We start from the raw sequence: 21,259 nt of genomic DNA, 5'->3' as shown, positions 1-21,259 counted from the left end.
GATAATTAAAAACTTTTTTAGTTTTTCTATTTATTTCATGAAGAAGACATGTTCTAAATTTTAGTTTTTTAACTTCATGGGAAGTGGGAGAGTGAGAAAAATTCAGTTGCTTCCCATAAATTTTTATTACAAAGAAGAAAAAATTGCACAAGATAAACATTTTCTGGATCTGCCATCTGTTATTGAATTTTAGTTGAATTTTAGTATTTTATTTGTAAAAACAATTTTTTTTGAAAATTACTATTTCATTTTTAAGTAAATTATATATGGTTACATTTGTAAGCAGTTAAAGTAGATTTGTATTTTTGATGTATTACCTTTTTTAATGCAATTTCATACTAATCTTAATTTTGTATATTTTTAGGATATTTCACATAATAACTGGCCTCCTGATGTCTTATTACATGTAAGAGATATAATTTTTAAAAACTTTTTTCCACTTTAAATTAGAATCTGAATCATATAAATTAAAAATTATTAAATATATTTAATAAATCTTCACTTAGTGCTAAATGAAGTATTACTTTATTATGTTTAGATATGTTTTTCATAATTATTTTGTTAAAGTTCATAAGCAAAATATGTTATTTTATTTTTAGAAATTCATATTAAGAACTTTTACAAATTTAGAGCCTAGTTACTACAAATTAATTTAATCTTATTTCATTGTCCAATGTTACTACGCTGCAAAAAAAATTAAAAAAAATTGCATGTAGGTTTAAGAGTTTTTATAGAAAATGGCAAAAACAAAAAGGTGAGGAAATTGAAAAATTGTTTTTCTGTATCTATTCTTCAATATTAATGGTTTTTATTGTTTGTAATTTGCAGCATTTAAAAGGCTGTTATTGCATATAAATTTATTTTAAACTTACGTTCGAAAATGAAACTATGAATTTATGTTTGCATTAAAATGTAAGTTAAAAAAGGCTATATTTTTTCATGTATATGACTGGCAAAAACAAAAAGAAAACTCAGTTATTCTTAGTAATAAATGTTGGTTTATAAGTTATATATTTGATGCATTATTTATCATTTATAGATTGGAAAATATCTATATGATATTCTTCGCAATAATATTGCATTTAATGCTGATTGTGTTCGTCATAAAGCTCCCAGCAAGTAAGTATTGTTTGTGTAGGCTTTACCTAATAAAAATGTTTGACTTGTTTTTAATATTACTGGGATAGCTTAAATTTCAGACCCTTTTCCCATTTTTATTTGATTTTCAACTTTTTTCATTTTTTTTTTAAACTTATTTCTCTGACTTTCTTGCAATTTTGTGATTACATGAGTATCCCTTAATACTCAAAAATGATCTCACTACTGAAAATATTTGTTTCCCCGCTCTTTTCAAACTGTATAGAAAAAGCAGCCAAATGAAACTTTAAATATAGCAATAAATAAGGATTAAGGCCACCTGCTAACAATTTAGATTTTTCTAAGTGAGTTAAAAAAAAAGTTGTAGAGTTTACTAATTCAACTAAATTTCTTGTATTCAAATGATACTAGATGTGTGTCAAAACGTGTATACAAATGTTTTCGTAAAATATTTTAATAATTGGGAAATTTGGAATTCTTTGGATGGGAGTAAAGATGATTTTTTGTAGGACTCAGCAAATTAATATGAAGTTGAATCTATTGCAGAGTGGGAACTGTACGAGGACATTATTGAATCTAACGCTGATGACGTTCTGGAAATTTTAAAAATTGTAGCTTTATAGTTTTGAAAGTTTTCATTGTGTTATATTTTTTGAAGTACTCTTGAATAAATTATTTTAACTTTTCACATTCTTAGTTTTTTTTCTGACACTTAATTTCGAAAACTTCATAGGTAAAGAAAATATAATGGAAAATTTAAAATTAAATGCATATTAAAATAGTTTTTGAAAGAGATAATTTGTAAAGGCCAATTGATACTAAGTTGTTGCTAATATTTACTTTTGGTTGTTATTTTTCCTTATAATTTGTGAATAGTCTAACGGAAATTAGGAAACATATTGTAAAGGAAATGCAAGCATATTAAAGAAAATTTAACGTTGTTTAAGTATGCATTTTCCTAAATTTAAGTCACTCATTTTTTTACTGAGTGATTTTTTCACTTAGCTATGTCTGGCTTCATTTTGTTTGTGCGTTAATCCCCTTGAATTTATTCTTACGGCTAAGTTAAAGTACGTTTTTGTTTATTGTTTTGATTTTGCATCGGAAAACAAACTTTATTTTTTACTAGTAACCTGAAAGCTTGTATTAAACACATAAAAAAAGCAATTTAAAAAGCTGTAAAAATGCTTATAAAAGTAGCCTTAAAATATTATGCACTGTCAGAATTATGTTTATCCAAGATTTAAGCTCAGTTCAAAAGCTCTTCAGCATTCCAGAAGTCATATTGTGTTGCATTTTCATTTTTAAACAAATTTTAACTGAATAACAAAGTTTTTTTGATGGTGTAGGACTAATTTTTATGTTTTTTCTTACTAATTTCACTTTTTTTGTGACACAAAATTTTTTTCTTCTTCTGTTTAATGTATAATGAACCTTTTTTCATATACTAAATTTTTTTAAATCATATCCAGGTGATTGTTTTTTGTGTATGTATTTTTCTTATGGCAAAAACATACTTTGTATTCTAGTCATAAATTCCCTGCATAATGCCTTACAATGATTTAAAAGCTCCAATTAAAATTTTTAATTTTTTAGCGTTGTTCCGTTTATTTTCTTTGCTAATTTTTATACATTTTAATTATCCATTATTTTATTTTTAGGGTTATGAGTCAAGCATTTTATACTGCATATGAAGGAATGGATTTAAAATTATCTAAACAAATAAGGGTAATTTTACTTCTTTACTTATTAATCTCGTAAAAATTTAATTTTTTCAAAAAGTATTATTTATTATAATTTTTAGTTAATAAAATTTTTAGTTTTTTTTTTCGTTGTAGTTTTATTAAATTTTCATAGTTTTGTAAAGTAATAACTTTTTTTTACTATCAGACTTTCCAAAATAAAATAAAAAACTTAAGGATAGCTATTTTTTTTTATCATGTATGCAATTTTCAGATTTTTACAGTAATGTATTTGTAATCATTTAGACATGTATACTTTGCTTTATACGTGCTTTATGCATGTTAGTCTTCTAAATAGTTTAATTTGCAAAATTTTTCATTTTTTATCTCCTGGTAAACACATTTTTTTGAATAAAGCTGAATAATACTACAATTAATCCAAAAATGTAACGTAAGACTGTATAATTAATCTGCTTGATCCACAATGTTAAATAATATATCTTACAAGAGAATAATAAAATTGTTTGTAAACATGTTTTTTTTTCTAATTTAAACTATGGTATATAATATTTCTCTTAATTTTCTTTATAATGCAATTTAATGTTATTAGTCCTTATACTAAATTGAAGGATTAAGATTCTTGAATAATTTCCTAAATTTCATCTAAAACTTTTTGCTTATTTTGTTTAAAAAAGGAAATTTCAATTATTTCAGTTAATGCTCTTTTAAGAGGTGCTGATGTTAGACTTTAATAAATTTTTTTTAAATGTGACGTTATGAAAAAAATTATTTAAATAAAATCATTGGTAGTGCATGTAATTTATTAAATAAAAGCGTATGAGTTATGCAATATGTTAATTTGATGTAATCCATTTAAAAAAGAGTATAATTTACTAAAACTAAATTTACTGAAAATAGTTTTTTCTTACCGTTCACAGTGACTCACAAATTAAAACAATGTATGTATGTAAAATAACTTACATCTTCGATTTTTTTTCTTTTTTTACTTTGAAATACTTGAACATAGTTCGAGCACTTGTCTTTCAGTGAGGTAACACAAACTCACAACTAGACAATATTTAGACCACGTCAAATGTTAATTTTTCGACCAGGATAGAGCACTTCTCTTTCAGTGAAGTGGCATAAACTCGAAAATTAGACAATAGCTGGTTGATTTAAATGCTATTTGAGGTTCTCACCGAGCACAGTTCTAACGTAAAAATGTCCTCAATGATAGATGATGAATCATGGGGGGTTAGAATAATCTTGTCATTAAATCGTTCTCGGGAGGTTTTCATGGCAACACAAATGTTGGCTATGTCCCTTAAGAAGTCTTTCATGAAGGCGAGTTTCGTTCAACACTTGGTCTAAGAGTGTACACCTATGGAGTTGAACCATGATTACCACAAATGCAAGCTCAGTCGACTGTTTAATGTTGATTTAAAAATAAAATAAAGAAAATTTAATGTTTAAATAAATAGATTCTGAGTTCAGTTTCATTAAAATACGAATTAGTACATTCATTATATTTGTTTTTTTCAATAGGTTATATAAAACTTATTTAATTAATCATTTGCATATAAGCATGCACAAGTACTTTTAGTTTCTGACAATTGGAAGCTTTAAATTATAATTAATAGAAACTAATTAAATTTTTGAAACTTTAAATTATTTAATCAGGTATGTATTTTTTACTAACACGTGACCATGTGAAATATTTTAGTATTAAATTGTTTTTAACATTATTCAAACAATTGCTATTACATACATGATTATAGCCTGAGACACATAAAAAGTAATATTATTTACATTTTTATGTAGGTTTAAAGTAGTGAATGGTTATTTATTTAATTTATTTTTAGTTGTAAAAGTCTTCTTGTGTAAAATTATTTGAAATCGTCTTAAGGAATCTAATGATGCAAACAAAATACTATGGACTTCAGTTAAGCTCAGTTATAAGTATGATAGCTAGGAATTTTTAGAAATTTTAACCTGTTTAATATAAAAAGGAAAATTAAAAAATGATTAAATTAGAGCATAAAACTTTATAATAATGTTTATGAAATGTTTCTTCTGATAATTTTCTTTAACTTTATGCTCAAAGATTGGAACTTATTATCCTTTATTGATATAATGCTTCCTACCATTTAGACACATTCCTTGTTGTGCAAGTTATACCGAGATGCAAAACTAGAGAATTTAGTTTTTGATACAACTTTAGTTCCTATGCTTTCTCCTCCGAAACCTTGGGTAAAGCATGATTCAGGAGGCTTGCTCATAACTACAAGTAATGGATTTATAATTTTATATTTCAATTATATATATAATTATAGTCATTTGTTATTAATCTATTATTGTCTGTTATTTTTTATAATTATAATTTAATTACGTATAAATTTTCAAAAAAATACATTGGTGGTGAATTCTGTCAGTAATAATGCTTAATGGGCCTAAAAAAGTACTTTTAAATACAGGTTATTGCTATAGGCAGTTTAAGCACTTATTTATCCAATGTCAAACATTGCAATCAATATATACATAGCCTTTGTTTTTTTACTGCATTAGCGTATATTAAAATTTTTTATTGTGTTTACAGGTTCATTTAAAGAAAGATTATTGATATACTGATACAAACTGTTTGCAAATGCATTAAAAAAAATCGGAACTTTGCTGGGACCTAAGACTATTATTGATATCGACTATTATTATCGATATAAACAGGTTTTTTTATGTGTAGTAAGATTTTAACTTTGCAGATATTCTTGCAAGTAAATAATTTAACTAAAGTTATGAAAAAAACACTAATTTGAAAAAATGGCTTTTTTAAAATGTTTTAATTTAATAACTGTAAAAGCAAGAAAATTATAAGAGTAATCTTTTGTGATATGATTATGATTAAACACTCGTCTAGTGGTGGACATAAACAGGCTTGTACCTGAGACTTTTGAGGGAAGGTCGTCAGAATTGCGAACTTTATAATAAAAAAATTGGCAAACTTTAGAATAAAAAAATAATAAATATTGAACGACAATTCGAATAAGAAGTGTGCCTTTCAACAACTTTAATTTCATATTTAAAAAAAATCAAGGCTAAAATAATGTTATTATTTCTTGCAGCCCCTTTTATTCGATTTCCCATTCAAGCCACTCATCAAGCTGCTCGCTACTCTAAAATGCCTTCTTATCAACTGAATCCTTGTTTCGATTCACTAAATAGTCTTTCATTATGTCCTTGGATCATTAATAAACCAGTAAGAGTTTTCTTTATTTTGTTTAGTGAAATATTTGAATTTATGATGTCATTTTTTTAAAATTTGTCTGATATTTAATTTCTATTGTGTATTATATTTATTGACAGCAGAGTGTCAAAAGAGTTAAATAATATTAGTTCAGCTTTAAAAGGCAATATTATGTATCGATTTAAACTTGTTATCAAAATAAAAATTTGAAATTTTTGAAAAAATTTTGAAATGAAAATATATAACAGAAAGTATTTCAACGATAAATTAAGTTAAATAAAATTCAGTTAAAATAATACTGTCTTAAATAAAACAAGAATAATTTTTGGTCTCTTCCACATTGACAGTAAAAATTCGATTGAATTCTCTTACTTAGTGTTTGTTGTAATATAACAAAGCAAATATTAATTTATTTAATTATAGATATTAGACCTGGTAATTGATGTCTTTAGAAATGGGGGTAGTGATGAACTTGAAATACCTCTGAATCCATCTTCAAGCCCTTCTCTTCCAAAATTTCTTCCGTAAGCAAACATTTAGTTTTTTTTATTTTGATTCCTAACAGATAAAATATTTTAATTTTCATAATATTTTTCGAGTACTCTTATAGTTTTGTTATTACATCACAGAATTTTTCAACTTGCATAATGTAAAAATTCTGTGAGTTTTTTTGTTGTTACAAAACACAGAGAAAAATTGTCTTGGCATATTTATATAATGTATTTTGATTTCTGAAGCGTAAGGAAAGAATTCTTACAATAATGTGTTTAAACTTTCCTCATTAATCATTAATAGACCAATGTCACCATATAAGTTGATTATAACTTTTATTTATGGAGTCCAATGCTGAATATTTAGCTGCAAAAATCATTTTATTACTTTTATAGCTTTCAATGTTGTCCCATTTACAATTAATTTAATTATTATTAATATCACAATGATATATTTTAATTATATCTATTAGAAAGTAAACTTAAAATAATTCAGGCTGTTAATGTTTAACTTTAAAAGTTAATGAAAATAGACATGATAGTCGAAAGGTGAGTAAAGGCAGCCTTTTAAAAGACAGGTGTGTAAATGCAACCTTTCCAAATTAATTTTTTGTCCAGGCTATAGGCAATGCTTAGGGCTTTTGTTCTTATAAAATTGTTTATTTTAAAAATTCTTTTTAGAGTTACTGCTCTATAAATGTTTTTTTTTTATTATTTCAAAATCAGAATTTTTATAGATATGAACATTTTAAAAAAGTTATTTTTATTATTAATTTTCTAGAAAAGATATTTTCATTTTCAAGTTTACATAACTGAAATACACACACATTATCCAGCTAATGTTCAGGTTAATTAATATTTTATAAATAACCAATCAAAATATCATCACCACCACCCACCCAGGAGTTATGTACTGAATTATACACATAACCCCATTTTTAGAGCTTGGTATTTTAATAGCCATGGTAACAAAATACCATCATATATGCATTTCTTCATGATATATATACTTCATAGTATACATACATAATAATTAGGGGTGCAGGTCTGTCACGGCTCGAATTTCCGCACTGATTTCCGCGAAATTGTCCTCTTTTTCTCTAAAATCCGCAGATTTCTTAATATGTTTTGATTTGCTCAAAAATTGCTTAAAGTTTGAATTTTTTTCATTTTTAATTTATTATTTTTATTTAACAGAATTTTATACTTTCCTGAAACCTTAAATTAAACATGTGAAATTGATTAGATATTTAGGGAAGGGAATCAATAGCAAAATGACAAGAAAATAGTTCAGAGGTAATCACAATCTTTTCAAGTAAGGTGGTCCTTCTACACTTAGGGAGGGTAATAGACTGATAGTTTCCCGTCTGTAAGAGTACAAAAAAAATTGGAATTACAAAAGGAGGAAAATGTTCTAAATCAAATCTTTGACATAAAAATTGGTACACTGGGCAATGAAATTTCTACTGCTTTTTTACATGTCAAGACAATTTTTTCTGGGTCGTTTGTTCTGATTTCTTAAATAGGGATCAGTTTCTTAGATGAGAGGGAGATATGGCTTTTGTAACTAGTAGTTTGAATGTACAATGTTTGAGTTAGTTTATTTTGTGTGAATTATTAAAGCGTTTTTTTTTTTNTTTTTTTTTTTTTTTTTTTTTTTTTTTTTTTTTTTTTTTTTTTTTTTTTTTACTCTGAAATCAATTATAAATTGTTTGTTCATTGAATGGACATAAAAGTGTGAAAAAAAATAAAATAAATATTTTTTGAACTTTATAGTTTTTATACAAGGTATATATAATTGATAAGCTTGTTAAATCAAAGGAGTTTTCTTAGTTGCTAAAATAAAACTTGACTGCTAAGTAGATTTGTCTATGGTAACAAATAAGTTTGTTAACTAATCAGCACATCATTCGTCAAAAATTTTCTTCAACTTTCTACTTGTTATAAATTAAAAGCACTATTCATCATTCTACACATGCTAATAAATTTTAATGTGAAGTTATATGAGTTTTTTTCATAGCTAGTATAACTAACAATTATATAAATAAGAATTTCTTTTGACCTTGTCAAGGTAATCTAGATCTTTTTTTCATCTAAATAAAATGTTTCAGACCACATGAAATAATAGTTAAAATTATAATAATATTCTTCTCGTTCTCTCAAAAAGAGGTGACCTTTCTCTCTGATTTTTTTTTTTTTTTTTTTTTGCTCTTATTTTGTATATTTTATTTAGTAAATTTCTTAATGTATTTTTAAAAAATTAAGGACAATTTTAAGCCTAAATTCCTTTTCTTTTAAGCTTTAACATTATATCCTAATGTTAAAGCCTGAGACAACTTTGTCTTTTGATTTTCTTTCATAAAAACTAATACTTAGTTATCTAATTTTTAAAAAGTTGATTGTGCTCGCATTTCTTACTTTGCCATTTAAAATTACATTCTTTTAAATAACTTACAATTCTAAATTCTTTGATTATTATTAATTAAAACAATGAAAAATAATTAATAATTTTTAGAATTTTTTGCAAAAAAAAAAGAAATTTTTTAATTGTGTGCAAAAAAGTTTATAAAATTCAATGAAATACTGCAAAATTCACAAAAAAAGGAAATTAACCAGTTTAAAATTTTTATTGCTCCCTGCATGAACAATTGAGACAATATTTACCAGATTGCGGATACCTCCCATATTTTGAGAGTTTAGAATCCGAATATGTCAAATAAAAATGCTTAATCTGGGAAAGTTTTCCTTGCTTTGTAACTTAAAGTATCATCTGCACTAATTAACACATTAAGGTTGGGCCCTCATCTCATTTAGATTAAGTTTTGCTTCCATGAATGTTAATTAGACCAAAAGTCATTCATGGTGTTCCATTTTTTATTTGCGCACTTTACATTTGAATTTTTCCTGATTTGAATGCTCTTTAAAATAATATATTCAAAGAATCCGAAATGTATTTCAAAGGTCTATGACTAAGAAGGAAAAGGCTGTTATTCGTAGACAAAAACAAGAACTGAAGAAAAAGAAATGTGAAATGACAAGCCTTTGGTATGACTGTCTCTACAAACTGAGCATTGCTAACCATGTATGTATTTATAGCAATTTGTTAGTTTTTATAATGCAATTATACATTTTAAATTTTTTTTCCTTTTTAAAAAAGTGAACACTATCACTTGCCTGTATATCAATCATACAAAATTGTTATTCTTCATGCATGTTATTCTTTCTGGTACTTCTATCATATTAATTTATTAGTATTATTTAAATGTCAATTAAATATACATGAATGATGGTTGATGATGTGAATAGAGTTTATAAATAAGAAGATATCTGATTTTATTTTAAAAATTATCAACAGTTGCTACTCCTATTCGGCAGCTATCTCAAAATTGCTGTTATTTAAAAAATAAAAAATGGTCAGTGACTGCTTTTAGAAGTTTCCCTGTATATGTTTTGTAGCTCTCTTTCAAAATGTAACAATACAGACTTATTATGTGTTTTGAATAAATTACATTAATGACTTTCTGTAGGCTTAAACTCTTACTTTTTCAATCTTTATAGTTTCGAGAAACAGTTTTTTGGTTCCCTCACAACTTAGATTTCCGAGGTCGAGTGTATCCAACACCCCCTCACTTTAATCATTTGGGTAAGCAAGAGTTTCGTTTGATTTTTTTATTTAATAAGATTGCATTAAAAGTTCCGTGCAAAATAATTTTTTGTTAAGTTTCCATTGCTATGAACTTTATTTTAATTTTTAAAAATTGATATTTTCTATGCTGTTTTAGTCGGTTTAAATCCAAATGAGGATAGAATATACTTCGTGCTACACACAAATAAAGTTTGACAACTTTTTTAAAGTGCAAAAACAGACTGGTTATTTATTCAGTAACAGACTGGTTATTTATTCAGTTCTGTATACAAAAACCTTTCTCAGTTTCGAAAAAAAAAATTTTTTTGATGTTTTTTTGTTTTCTTCTGTCGTTCTGTGTTTAGGCACTAAGGAATGAAACTAGATTAGCGGCGACCATTACAGATAAAATAGCTACCAAACAATCAATTTGTAGTTGTCATGACGTAAAATATAATGTGTGATTTCTGTAAGAAGAAAAAGATAGTTGTTGTAGTTTCTTATTTAAAATTTCAGACTCATAATAAAAGTATAAATTATTACATAGGAAATGATATGGCTAGAAGCATTCTACTCTTTGCTGATGGACAACCTTTAGGGGAAAAGGGTTTGGACTGGTTGAAAATTCATCTCATTAATCTCACAGGATTTAAGAAAAGGTATTAATATTTCTTCATGTTTAATTTCATCATTAGTTTAAAAAAATAATCTTGTAGTATGTAACTGCTTATAAAGGTAAATAAGGCTTAAAGAAATTTTGCAAATTATAAATGAGATAAAAAAGAAGTTAAACTTGGAAAATAAATTGGCATAGATTATAAAATTTATCATTAATTATGACAAGTATGAAAAAATTACTATTAATTAAAATTTGCACTATATTTCAAAGCAAATTTTTCTTTCCAATAAATATTTTTAACAGGGGTTGCCAAAGTTGTTGATATCGACTCTTGGGGTGTCTATCTGATTTTAGAGTTGATGAATGAACACCAATGCTGTTCAATTGTAAAGATTTTTAAAATTAAATGAGGATTTTAAACTATATTTTTTAGAGTCATTGAAAATGGGAATAACCCGAATTGTTAATGGATTATCTAACCACTTTCTGCTGAAGTTGAAAATATTGACCGTCATTTACAAAATGACATCATTGAATTACTAGTTGACATTAAAGCAAATATGCTTTTTAATTATGTAACTGAGTGCATTTTGAACCAATATAAATGTTACGCAAAAATACCCAAAACTTTGTAATGCGACATTTGCCTTTTATAATTGCATTCCCAAGCTCATATATGGTTAAATATAGCTGCAGTCATGATAATTCTATTTCAACAAAGCAGAAATAAATTGAATGTGAAACTTTGAGGTGATTTCAGACTGAAACTAACAAAGTTCAAACCAAACATTGCTAGTCTATCCAAATGTCATCAAGCATTTTCTTTTCATTGATTTATGTAAAAATTTGATTTTGTCTAAACAAATAATTTAAGAAACAGGCTTGTTTTTTATAGAGGGGGTTGATAAGAAAATTATGAAATTTTTGGAGGTTGATGGTCAAAAAGGTTCGACAGCCCATGCTTTATTCTTATACAGATATATTGACACAGCTACCAAAATTTACTATGCTCTTATTTCTGTCATGATTTAAATTCAAACATGATGTTCGTTTTCTACTAATATACATAATTTAAGAATAGATTATTTACTATTTATTATATAGTAGTTATTCTATATGATGTACACTGCACATTTAAAAAAAAATTACATTACACACTTGTCTACTATGCACCCATATTTTCCTTTTTAATTGCATGAAATCAACATACATTGTTATGAGTGACGTCAAAGCTATTGCACGTGAGTCATTTTATTGCTCTTTTAACATTAAATATGTGTATTTACATATTACGTCAAGATCAGTATAACGATGATTCTATCTTCCTTGAGGAATTACTCTTATAACAGCCTTTTATTGTATTACTAAATAAAAAAGTAAGACTCAAACATAAAATAAAATTTAAGATGTTTGATTTCATTTAAAATAATCAAATCGATACATTTTTTTTAAAAACTCCAGAATATTTTATTTTTATCTATTTTGAAAAAAGTTTTAAAAAAATTTTAAAACTGTTTTGAAAATTTTTTAAAAAACTTATTCATGTTATTTAAAGTATGTTACACCTTTTAAAATTAATTTTATTTCTTTCACAAATGAAAATTGTAGTTTTAGAATATATTAAGCATAACTTGTTAAAAAGTTTTTTCATTCAACATGTAATGTCATGCAGAAACTATATTATTGTTAATACTTTTTTTGTATCTCTTTTTTTCTTTTGTTATTCATTAAAATTCCTAAAATTACTTACGAGTGGAACAATTCATATATTGCATAATAGCATGCTAAAAATATCTTCTTTTGTAATCTCTAATAATTTTTTTCTTCTTGTATTGGCAGCTATGAAATCATTAGTTTATTAACTCTTTGATGCAAGTGGGACAGCGGTGTCCCTTTTATATATTTTTTTCTGATGCTCTTATTACAAGCAAAATATATTTTGGTATTTTTTAATTATAAAAAGTAGTCTAAAAATTACTAAAAAAATCTGTTTAATTATCGGAATTATGTTTGTAAATTAGAGAAATTTCAATAGTCAAGAAATGTGTCTGTTAGATTTAAATAAATATGAATTTTAAAAATTCTTGTTTGGAAGTAGGTTAGGTGTGGAAGATTTAACATTTAATAAAGAAAAATGCAGCAGTGTTTCAGGCTGTGTTACATAACCATAAATTATTAAAATGTTAAAAATATGTTCGATGAAAATTCTGCTGCAAGGGGTTAATACGGAAAAATAATTAAAATAACTACTAATTTCTTTTCAAATTCTACAAACACATATTTGAGGGAACTTATATGATTTTCTTAAATTTCTTTTTCATATTTATCAAATTTTAGTTAAATTTGATATTTTTTGTTTTGTTTAGTTAGAAAATTGTTGTTTTTTTTTTAGAGAGCCTAATGAAGAACGTCTGAAGTATGCTGATGTAGTCATGCCAGAAATACTTGATTCAGCTGATCATCCTTTTGAGGTGCTTGAAATTAATAATCTTTAATGTATTCTTTAGTATAAAAAATTCGCAAAATATTAGTTATTCCTCTTATGTGACAAAACTTTTTTTTTACATGAAAGCTTTTTAATTTATAATTTTATTTATTTAAACAATCAAAGTAATTTACAATCAAAGTTAAACATAAAATGTATTAACCACAACAAATTCATACTTGTAGTCAGTAAATACTATTTAATTTTATTTTATTTATGATTCTCTTTTTAATGAGGTTCTATTTAACAACAGTTTCTATCCAAAGATATTATTCTACACCTTTGGTTCATCCATTGCTCAAAACTTTCGCTCTAGAGTGACGCTACAAAACTCTACTGCTAAAAAACTTTCTGTTTTTAAATAACTGTGTCTCTTTTTAGTTAAGAACATTTTATACATGTTACTTCTTTTAATATTTTTTAACTATTGGATTATTGCAAAGCTTATCTTTCAATTATCTTAAGAAAAAAATGTTTTATTCATTAATTTTTTACAAGCAAATGCCATTATTGAAGAAAATAACACTTTTTGTTGTTTATTACTGTTTTAAATTCTGAGTTTATTCCTATAATTTTAGTATATACTTGTACTTACAAATGTGATTTGTATAATCGAAGAAAGTTTATAATACACTACCAAACATATTAATTTATGTCATTCATGAGCAAAATTCAAAAATTTTCATGCAATTTTTGATGGTTCTTCAATAATTATTGAATAGATTTTTTGTATTTATTACATTATATTATGAATTTTTAAATTACTATTTAAAAATATAACTTAATAGTAATATTTGATGACTTAGTTTAGAAAAAGAGTAATGTTGAATAGAACAAGATATTATTTGGATCACTTGAGATTGAAATTAAGATGACCAAATCAATAATGTTAAGCTGGTAAAAAAAGTACTGTAATACAGTAAAAATAGTGTAAACTAAATAAATGTGTTTACTGGATACTACACCCCTTTTGCATTGATTCAAGTGTGATACCAGACTTAAATATCTTTCACCGAAATACCTATTATAATTTTTGACCACTGCAATAAGTCTGTTTAAGTAAATCCAGCATGATATTAAAGTGATGTATTGAAAATCTGTAAAAGTATGAAGTGATGAAACTTTGGCTTAAAAAATTGCATTTTTTTGTATTGAAAAATATGTTTCCTTCAAAATGTTTTGTTTTAAATAATTTTCACATTCAGTTAAGAGTATTTTTTATTTTGATTGCAATTTAAAAACTCTTAAAAAATAAATATTTTTATATATTTTTTAAAGAGTATTTTCATATTTCGTTAAGGCTGTATTTTTTTTATTTTTGAAAAATAGACTAGTTTTAGAATGTCTTGTTCTAAATATTTTCCATATTCAGGATGCCCACTAAAGTCGGTAACCACCCTCATAACTTTCAAATAGCTGCTGTCATCACTATAAGTAGTGTGAATAGACTCATTATAGATATTAATGCCGAAAACAAAATGTCTGAAGCATGCATTTGTTTGTCCACAACTTCCTTATTGAAATGGAAAAATTAATTAGTTGTCAACAAATACCTTTATTTTTAAGTACAATACTTAAAATAAGTTATAATCTCGCTAAATTACTTCTTGATCCTGGTCTTGAATAACTGTATAGTTTAATCGATATTATCAATATTTCACCCAATGTCTTATGTTTTCAATATATTTTTTATTACTTGTTCTTCATTTTTATTAATGCATTGTAGGGTAGGCAATGGTGGAAAACATCAGACAAACCATGGCAAACGCTTGCTTGCTGCAAAGAAATTGCAAATGCAATAAGGCATCCGAACCCTGCAGAATATGTATCACATTTTCCTATTCATCAAGACGGTTCTTGTAATGGCTTACAACATTATGCTGCTTTAGGGAGAGATGAATTGGGGGCAATTGAAGTTAATTTACACCCGTCTACAGCACCACAAGATGTTTATAGTGGAGTTGCTGCACTGGTATACTTTATTTACATCTATCTATATCAGTGGTTACCAACTCGCAGGCCACATCCGGCCTGCGAAGACTTCTTTTGTGGCCGGCAACTAAAATATAGTAGTAGTCGTTTTCTTAGAACAATTTTCGTAAGAAATGTATATGGGTTTAATATACTTTTCTTTCGCTTTAACCCACTGACGGTTCTGCACGTAAAAAGTCGCATTTTAACCTGCAGTCTTCTCTGCATAGCAAAACCGGTTTTCCCTTGTTAACTGATAGGGGAACTGTGTGAAGGGGAGAAACATTCTCTCAATTTTGCCTATTTCCTTAACCGCCAGTGGGTTAAGAAACCTAATTTCTTCATTTCTGTGAAATTTAAGATACCAACGGTGCAAAGAAATATCTTTCTCAGGTTTTGCATCCAAGAAAATATTTACTCAAATACAAAAATAATCATGTATGTTGCTCTTTTTTATTTCATTTTTTTGTATTTTTTGAATATAATTTAGCATTTGCGTATCAGAAATTTTCTCTAAGAAATTCTCCCATTTAACTTTTTGAAACCACTCATTTTAGACGAAATTATTTACATTTGTAAATTTTAAAACGCATAGAAGAGAGGATGAATATTATGTTTTATTTAAATTTCTTGAATTGAAAATTGCATGAGCGGAAAAGAAAAAAATAATTAATTTCAGATGCTCGAGAGTTTTTTTGTTGCTATAATTCCTAAAAAGTCAAAAAAATATTAATTTATAACAGAATTAAATCTAAAAGAAAAAAAAATCTTGTCACTAAGTTTTTGATTAAGAGAAGATTAAAAATTATGCGTAACAAGCATTATTGGTAATGCTTGTTATTTTGATTTTTAATATTAAAAAAACTTTGATGAAAATCTGCGGTAAAATTTAATGTTCCTTCAAGTATAAGAGTCCTGTATAAAATTTTGATAAAGTTGCGGCCCGCCATATGACTGGTGTTTTTAATTGCGGCCCCCTTTCACATGTAAGTTGGAAACCCCTGATCTATATAGTAGATTTTTACATTGTATTCTCAAATATTTTTTTTCTTTAATGCAAATAAATTTTGTAGGTTGAGAAAGAAAGAGCTCGGGAAGCAAAAGAAGGTTTAGAAGTAGCTAAACAGCTAGAAGGATTTGTAAAAAGAAAAGTAATTCATTGATACTTTTTGACTTTTTTTTATATCCTTGCATGTATCATAAAAAAATAGCTCTATGTTAATAATTGCAGCTATATAATAATTGCATACCTTTATGAAACACAAAGTAATATATATTATATTAATAATACCTGTATTACACTAGGGCAGTGGATGCATGCCTTGAAATACATCTGATGACGATAAATTGCTGATTTTTAAGGAAATAAAGTACTTTGAGCTATCTTCGGTGCTATGAAAATAAATGATGTTTAACAGATTCGATACAATCATGAATTGTGCAGAAAATTTAATCAACCAAACATCATTGCAATTATTAAATCTTATAGAGTAAAATGTTTAAACCAAATTTATAAAGAAGATATTGCTAACCCAGTTAATAATGATTTTTAACAGAACTTTTGGTTAATTTACTTGTATACTTTAAAAAGTATGTTGATGGTATGTTATGACTAATATGAGGTGGATTGACTCTATAGAAAAAGATCTTAAAATCATGTGCATTGACAGATTGAAAACCTTTCCTCAAATAGCACCATATAGTGATGGCTTTGACTTGTACTAGGGTGTTATTCTGTCAAATAAGCTATAATTAATTGATCATTTTGCATTTGGGCCAAGTCCTATAAAAAAAATTTTCCTTCATTCACAAGTGTCTCAATAAATAAAAAAGAAAAAACTAGTTCATTGGCAGGAGAAATAAAGGACATTTTAAGGTATGGCTAATGCTTATACAGTTAATGTAATTTTTAAAAGTTGTTAGATAGACTTAAATATCTTCAATATAGTTATCCCTTTATTATTTGAAAGTGATAAGTTTTTGTTCTTTTTTTTTTTTTTTTACAAACTTTTGCTTGTTACTGTTCAGTCTTTTATCAAGTCTAAATTGCAGGTTGTGAAACAAACTGTTATGACTTTTGTATATGGCGTTACACCCTATGGAGCCAAATTGCAGATTTTAAAACAACTCAAAGATATACCAGAGTTTCCTGAGAAATATTACCATGAAGCTGCCATTTATTTGATGAAGAAAACATTCTTTAGTATCAGGGAAATGTTTACTGCTACTAAGCAAATTCAGGTATATTTATGAATAATTACTTATAGCAGTGCTCTTTTTACTAATCGATGTACAAAATAGTATTCTTTTTTTTTACTATTCTATTTAATTGCTATTCTATTTCAAATTATTACCCGACATTCTTTTTGCCCTCAATACATATCTATACAGTGAAACCTCGGATAAATGGACACTCTTGGGACAGAAAAAAAATATTTTTAGAACAATTATGATGATATAGAAACAATTAAATAAACTATAACAACCATTTAAATTGATATTTATTTAAACTTAACAAAAGTGTAATACAGTGTAAAAAGAAAGGTGTGATAGACGTTTGTTTTAAGCCTTATATTTTGATGGTACATTTTAAAATCATTTAGCAAGTTATTCCACAATTTTTAGATATATAAAAATGTCTTATTCCCTCAATGCAATCACTTCAAGTTTTAACTTTTGGTTCTTTTATGAAAACACCAATTGAGTATCAGTTTCTTCATTTTCATTCTCAATGTAATTATTTGAAACTATTTTGTCCATATTTAAATCATTCTTTTGACATTCAATATTTAAATCATTCATAACACTTTTTCCAGTCACGCAAATTATTATCATTATTATTTTTTTGACGCCCGGTGGCTGAGCGGTAGCGCTTCGCACTGTCGTGCCACAGGTCCCTGGTTCAATCCTTGGGTCGGGCAAGGTTGACTCAGCCTTTCATCCCTTCAGTGGGTCGATAAATGAGTACCAAGCATGCTTGGGAACTAAACACTGGGGGTTCCGCGTTTGGCTGACCACCTGACCGGAACATCTGCTCCTGCACCCCAGAGCCCAAGGTCAAGAAAACTGAAATGGGCACAGTAGGCCTTGACCCTCTTGGGCTGTCGCGCCGCTGAGTTTAGTTATTATTTTTTTGATTTGGAAAGGTGATGATCAGAATTTGTGGCACCTATGGCATTTGCAAGGAAATTTCTATGTGGTGTATTAAAATAGTTGAGAATTTTACCTTTTTCCAGACCACAATTATCCACAAAGAAACTTGTAACAGTTCAATTTTTCTTTTTCTTTCCTCCCCATTGCTTGATAGGAAATGTAACAATACATTTTTGAAGTTTAAACTCTCATGCATAGAAAAAGAAAATCTTCCGAGGCAGCAGGTCCTAGAGAGTTATTGAATTTACAATGGATCATTTGTCAAGAGGCTAAATAAATGTTTAATTTATATGAATGACTCCACCGTATAAATCAACTACCATAACTAGATTTCTGTTATTATTTTTTTTATTAACTCAGCTATCTTAAGAACAGGGGCCAAATTGATTGAAAGCAGAATTTGTCGGGTCTGATAACTGGTGTCATTCAAATCAAAAGATGCTGCTGTCTGAAATATTTGACAAGAGCAGTATCATTTTCTCAAAGATAAGGGAAGGTGTTAGGAGAATGATTAATTCTTTAGTAGTGAAATAGCTTAACAATATTTTTAGTGGTGGATAAGTCTAAATATTTAACTTTTTTTAAAAAAAAAAATTATGGGAAGATCTATTTGGGGGGGATTTGTAGTAGAACATAAAAATCAACTTTTGAGTTGTAAGAATGCAAATAAAATCATCATACATTATAAAAAAATAAAACAGGTTTTTGTAAAAGTATTTTTTGGCTTAGATATGTCTTATGTTTTCAATATATTTTNTAGAACATAAAAATTAACTTTTGAGTTGTAAGAATGCAAATAAAATCATACATTATAAAAAAATAAAACAGGTTTTTGTAAATTTTTTACCTTAGATATATTTGAAAGATTCTTATAACATACAATTTATTGCACATGCGTACCAAATATTTTGTTGAATTTCAGAGTAAAATTTCAAAACTTTAGCTTTCAACCAGAGGTTTAAGTAACTTCCTACCGACTTTTCTATTTGGGGAGATAAGATCTATATGGGGGGGGGGATTTGCAGTAGAACATAAAAATTAACTTTTGAGTTGTAAGAATGCAAATAAAATCATACATTATAAAAAAATAAAACAGGTTTTCGTAAAAGTATTTTTTGGCTTAGATATATTTGAAAGATTCTTATAACATACAACTTAATGCATATGCATACCAAATATTTTGTTGAATTTCCGAGTAAAATTTCTAAACAGCTTTCAACCAGAGGTTTAAGTGACATCCTGCCGACTTGGTCACCAAAATGCAGCTTTGATAGTAAAACTAATACTTGTTTATGCTTTCAACTATTTCAATTTGTATTTCTGAGTTTCTCTTTTTTTTTTAAATAAATATTTAATTTTGAAAGTATGTCTTCTTTTCAGTTTCATAATATATTTTTTTAAAAATTTTATATTTTTGAAAAATTATTTTTATTTTGACTTACTGTAAAAGAAAATATACAGACACTAACAGTCAAATAATTATCATTTTAGGATTGGTTTACTGAGTGTGCAGAGCAAATAACCAGGATATCTGGTGACACTTTAGAATGGGTTACTCCTGTAGGTTTACCAGTCATTCAGCCTTACCACAAAGAAGTATCGGTAAAAAGTACCTCACACTACATGACTCAGGTCTGAAACTTTTACTAATTTATTTATAAACACAACTATAAATTAATGTAAATATTTTTTTTAACGAAAAAATTTCAATTCTCACAATTTTTAATTTTTTAGATTAAAGAACCACAATCAAGCTACAATAGCAAATTTGAACCTTATCAGTAAGTCAATGTTTTCTGTATACATTTAAAAGGATTTATTATAGCTTAAATTGTTTTCGATTTTATGGCCACATTTTTTTCTCATTAATTTTTAAAAAAATCCTTGAAACTGTCTTTTAAGTCTTAAGTATAAAATCATGCAAAAACACACTGGACAAAAAATTAGTTAGCCTTTGAGAATTTATGAAGAACATCATGTAGTGCTGTGGAAAAAAAAGAACTTATTGACTTAACCACTTGGTATCAGTTCACAAGGTTTTACCTGTACCTCACATACAATTGTAGCTACTAACTGAGGATTTAACCACTCAAATTTACCAACTTAACAGGGATTTATACTGTAACATTTTACCTGCAGTTTCAACATACCTCCCATATTTTCTATGGGGTTCTATCGAAATGTAATAGAGTGTGTGAGTAGTTGTAAAACTAGTTGCCAATTTTTTGAACCTGATAAAGTTTGTTGTTTTCTTGAAAAATATTGGCATCAACAGTGTGCTTATCATAATTATGTTGACTGAAAGGAATCATCCAGAATATTATAACAAATATATTGGCTCATTAGAGGTTAACTCAGTAAGTAAGCCAAACAAATAATAACAAACAAAACATTCTAATTTAATGATGATTTTCTCCGGAATGACTAATTTTTTGTACTTATTACTATTTGACAAAATTTTTATGCTGTGTTTGAGTTCTTTGATTCTACATACAATATACTTCTGATTTTACAGACTAATCATTAGGAAAGATGTTAAAAAAAATTCGGAAAATATTTTTTATCCAAATAATACATAATATACATAAAATACTTCTCATGAAAAAAACATAAACTTTTTTTTTCTTTCAAATTCATTCTTAATTTGATGTCTTACTTAGCTTTCATGCTAACAAATTTCATTTTTTTCTGAAGTTTATTTCATGCATTTGAATAATTTTTTTATGTTCAAACATACTAAATATGTGGGATAATGTTGTAAAAGTGGTTATTTTTTAAGGAGAAAAAACGCTTTTACACTTTTTCTTAATTTGGAAAATATTATTTTAAATTTTATGTATTTCCTAAAACCTATAGACACAGGTGAACAGTATTGTACAATACTATTCAGATGGTTC

General features: G+C 26.6%; 1 protein-coding gene across 3 annotated transcripts in view; it reads left to right on the top strand.

Moving 5' to 3' along the window:
* LOC107448142 (mitochondrial RNA polymerase) overlaps positions 1–21,259 on the top strand; it is a 40,378-nt gene that overhangs the window by 15,107 nt on the left and 4,012 nt on the right. For all 3 annotated transcript variants that reach the window (XM_043039485.2, XM_071182332.1, XM_043039487.2), the window contains 15 exons: positions 365–406; positions 1,040–1,119; positions 2,760–2,826; positions 4,932–5,067; positions 5,897–6,030; positions 6,442–6,542; positions 9,471–9,591; positions 10,068–10,152; positions 10,682–10,793; positions 13,146–13,224; positions 14,965–15,210; positions 16,283–16,360; positions 17,262–17,450; positions 19,854–19,994; positions 20,097–20,143. In XM_043039485.2, the coding sequence (XP_042895419.1) occupies positions 365–406; positions 1,040–1,119; positions 2,760–2,826; positions 4,932–5,067; positions 5,897–6,030; positions 6,442–6,542; positions 9,471–9,591; positions 10,068–10,152; positions 10,682–10,793; positions 13,146–13,224; positions 14,965–15,210; positions 16,283–16,360; positions 17,262–17,450; positions 19,854–19,994; positions 20,097–20,143 (1,658 nt within the window). The remainder of the gene's footprint in view (positions 1–364; positions 407–1,039; positions 1,120–2,759; positions 2,827–4,931; positions 5,068–5,896; positions 6,031–6,441; positions 6,543–9,470; positions 9,592–10,067; positions 10,153–10,681; positions 10,794–13,145; positions 13,225–14,964; positions 15,211–16,282; positions 16,361–17,261; positions 17,451–19,853; positions 19,995–20,096; positions 20,144–21,259) is intronic.

This window comes from Parasteatoda tepidariorum, chromosome 1 (genome assembly GCF_043381705.1).
Source record: "Parasteatoda tepidariorum isolate YZ-2023 chromosome 1, CAS_Ptep_4.0, whole genome shotgun sequence".
Lineage (NCBI taxonomy): Eukaryota > Metazoa > Arthropoda > Arachnida > Araneae > Theridiidae > Parasteatoda > Parasteatoda tepidariorum.
The sequence above is the reverse complement of the archived record's forward strand: the minus strand, read 5'-3'. Positions and strand labels throughout refer to the sequence as shown.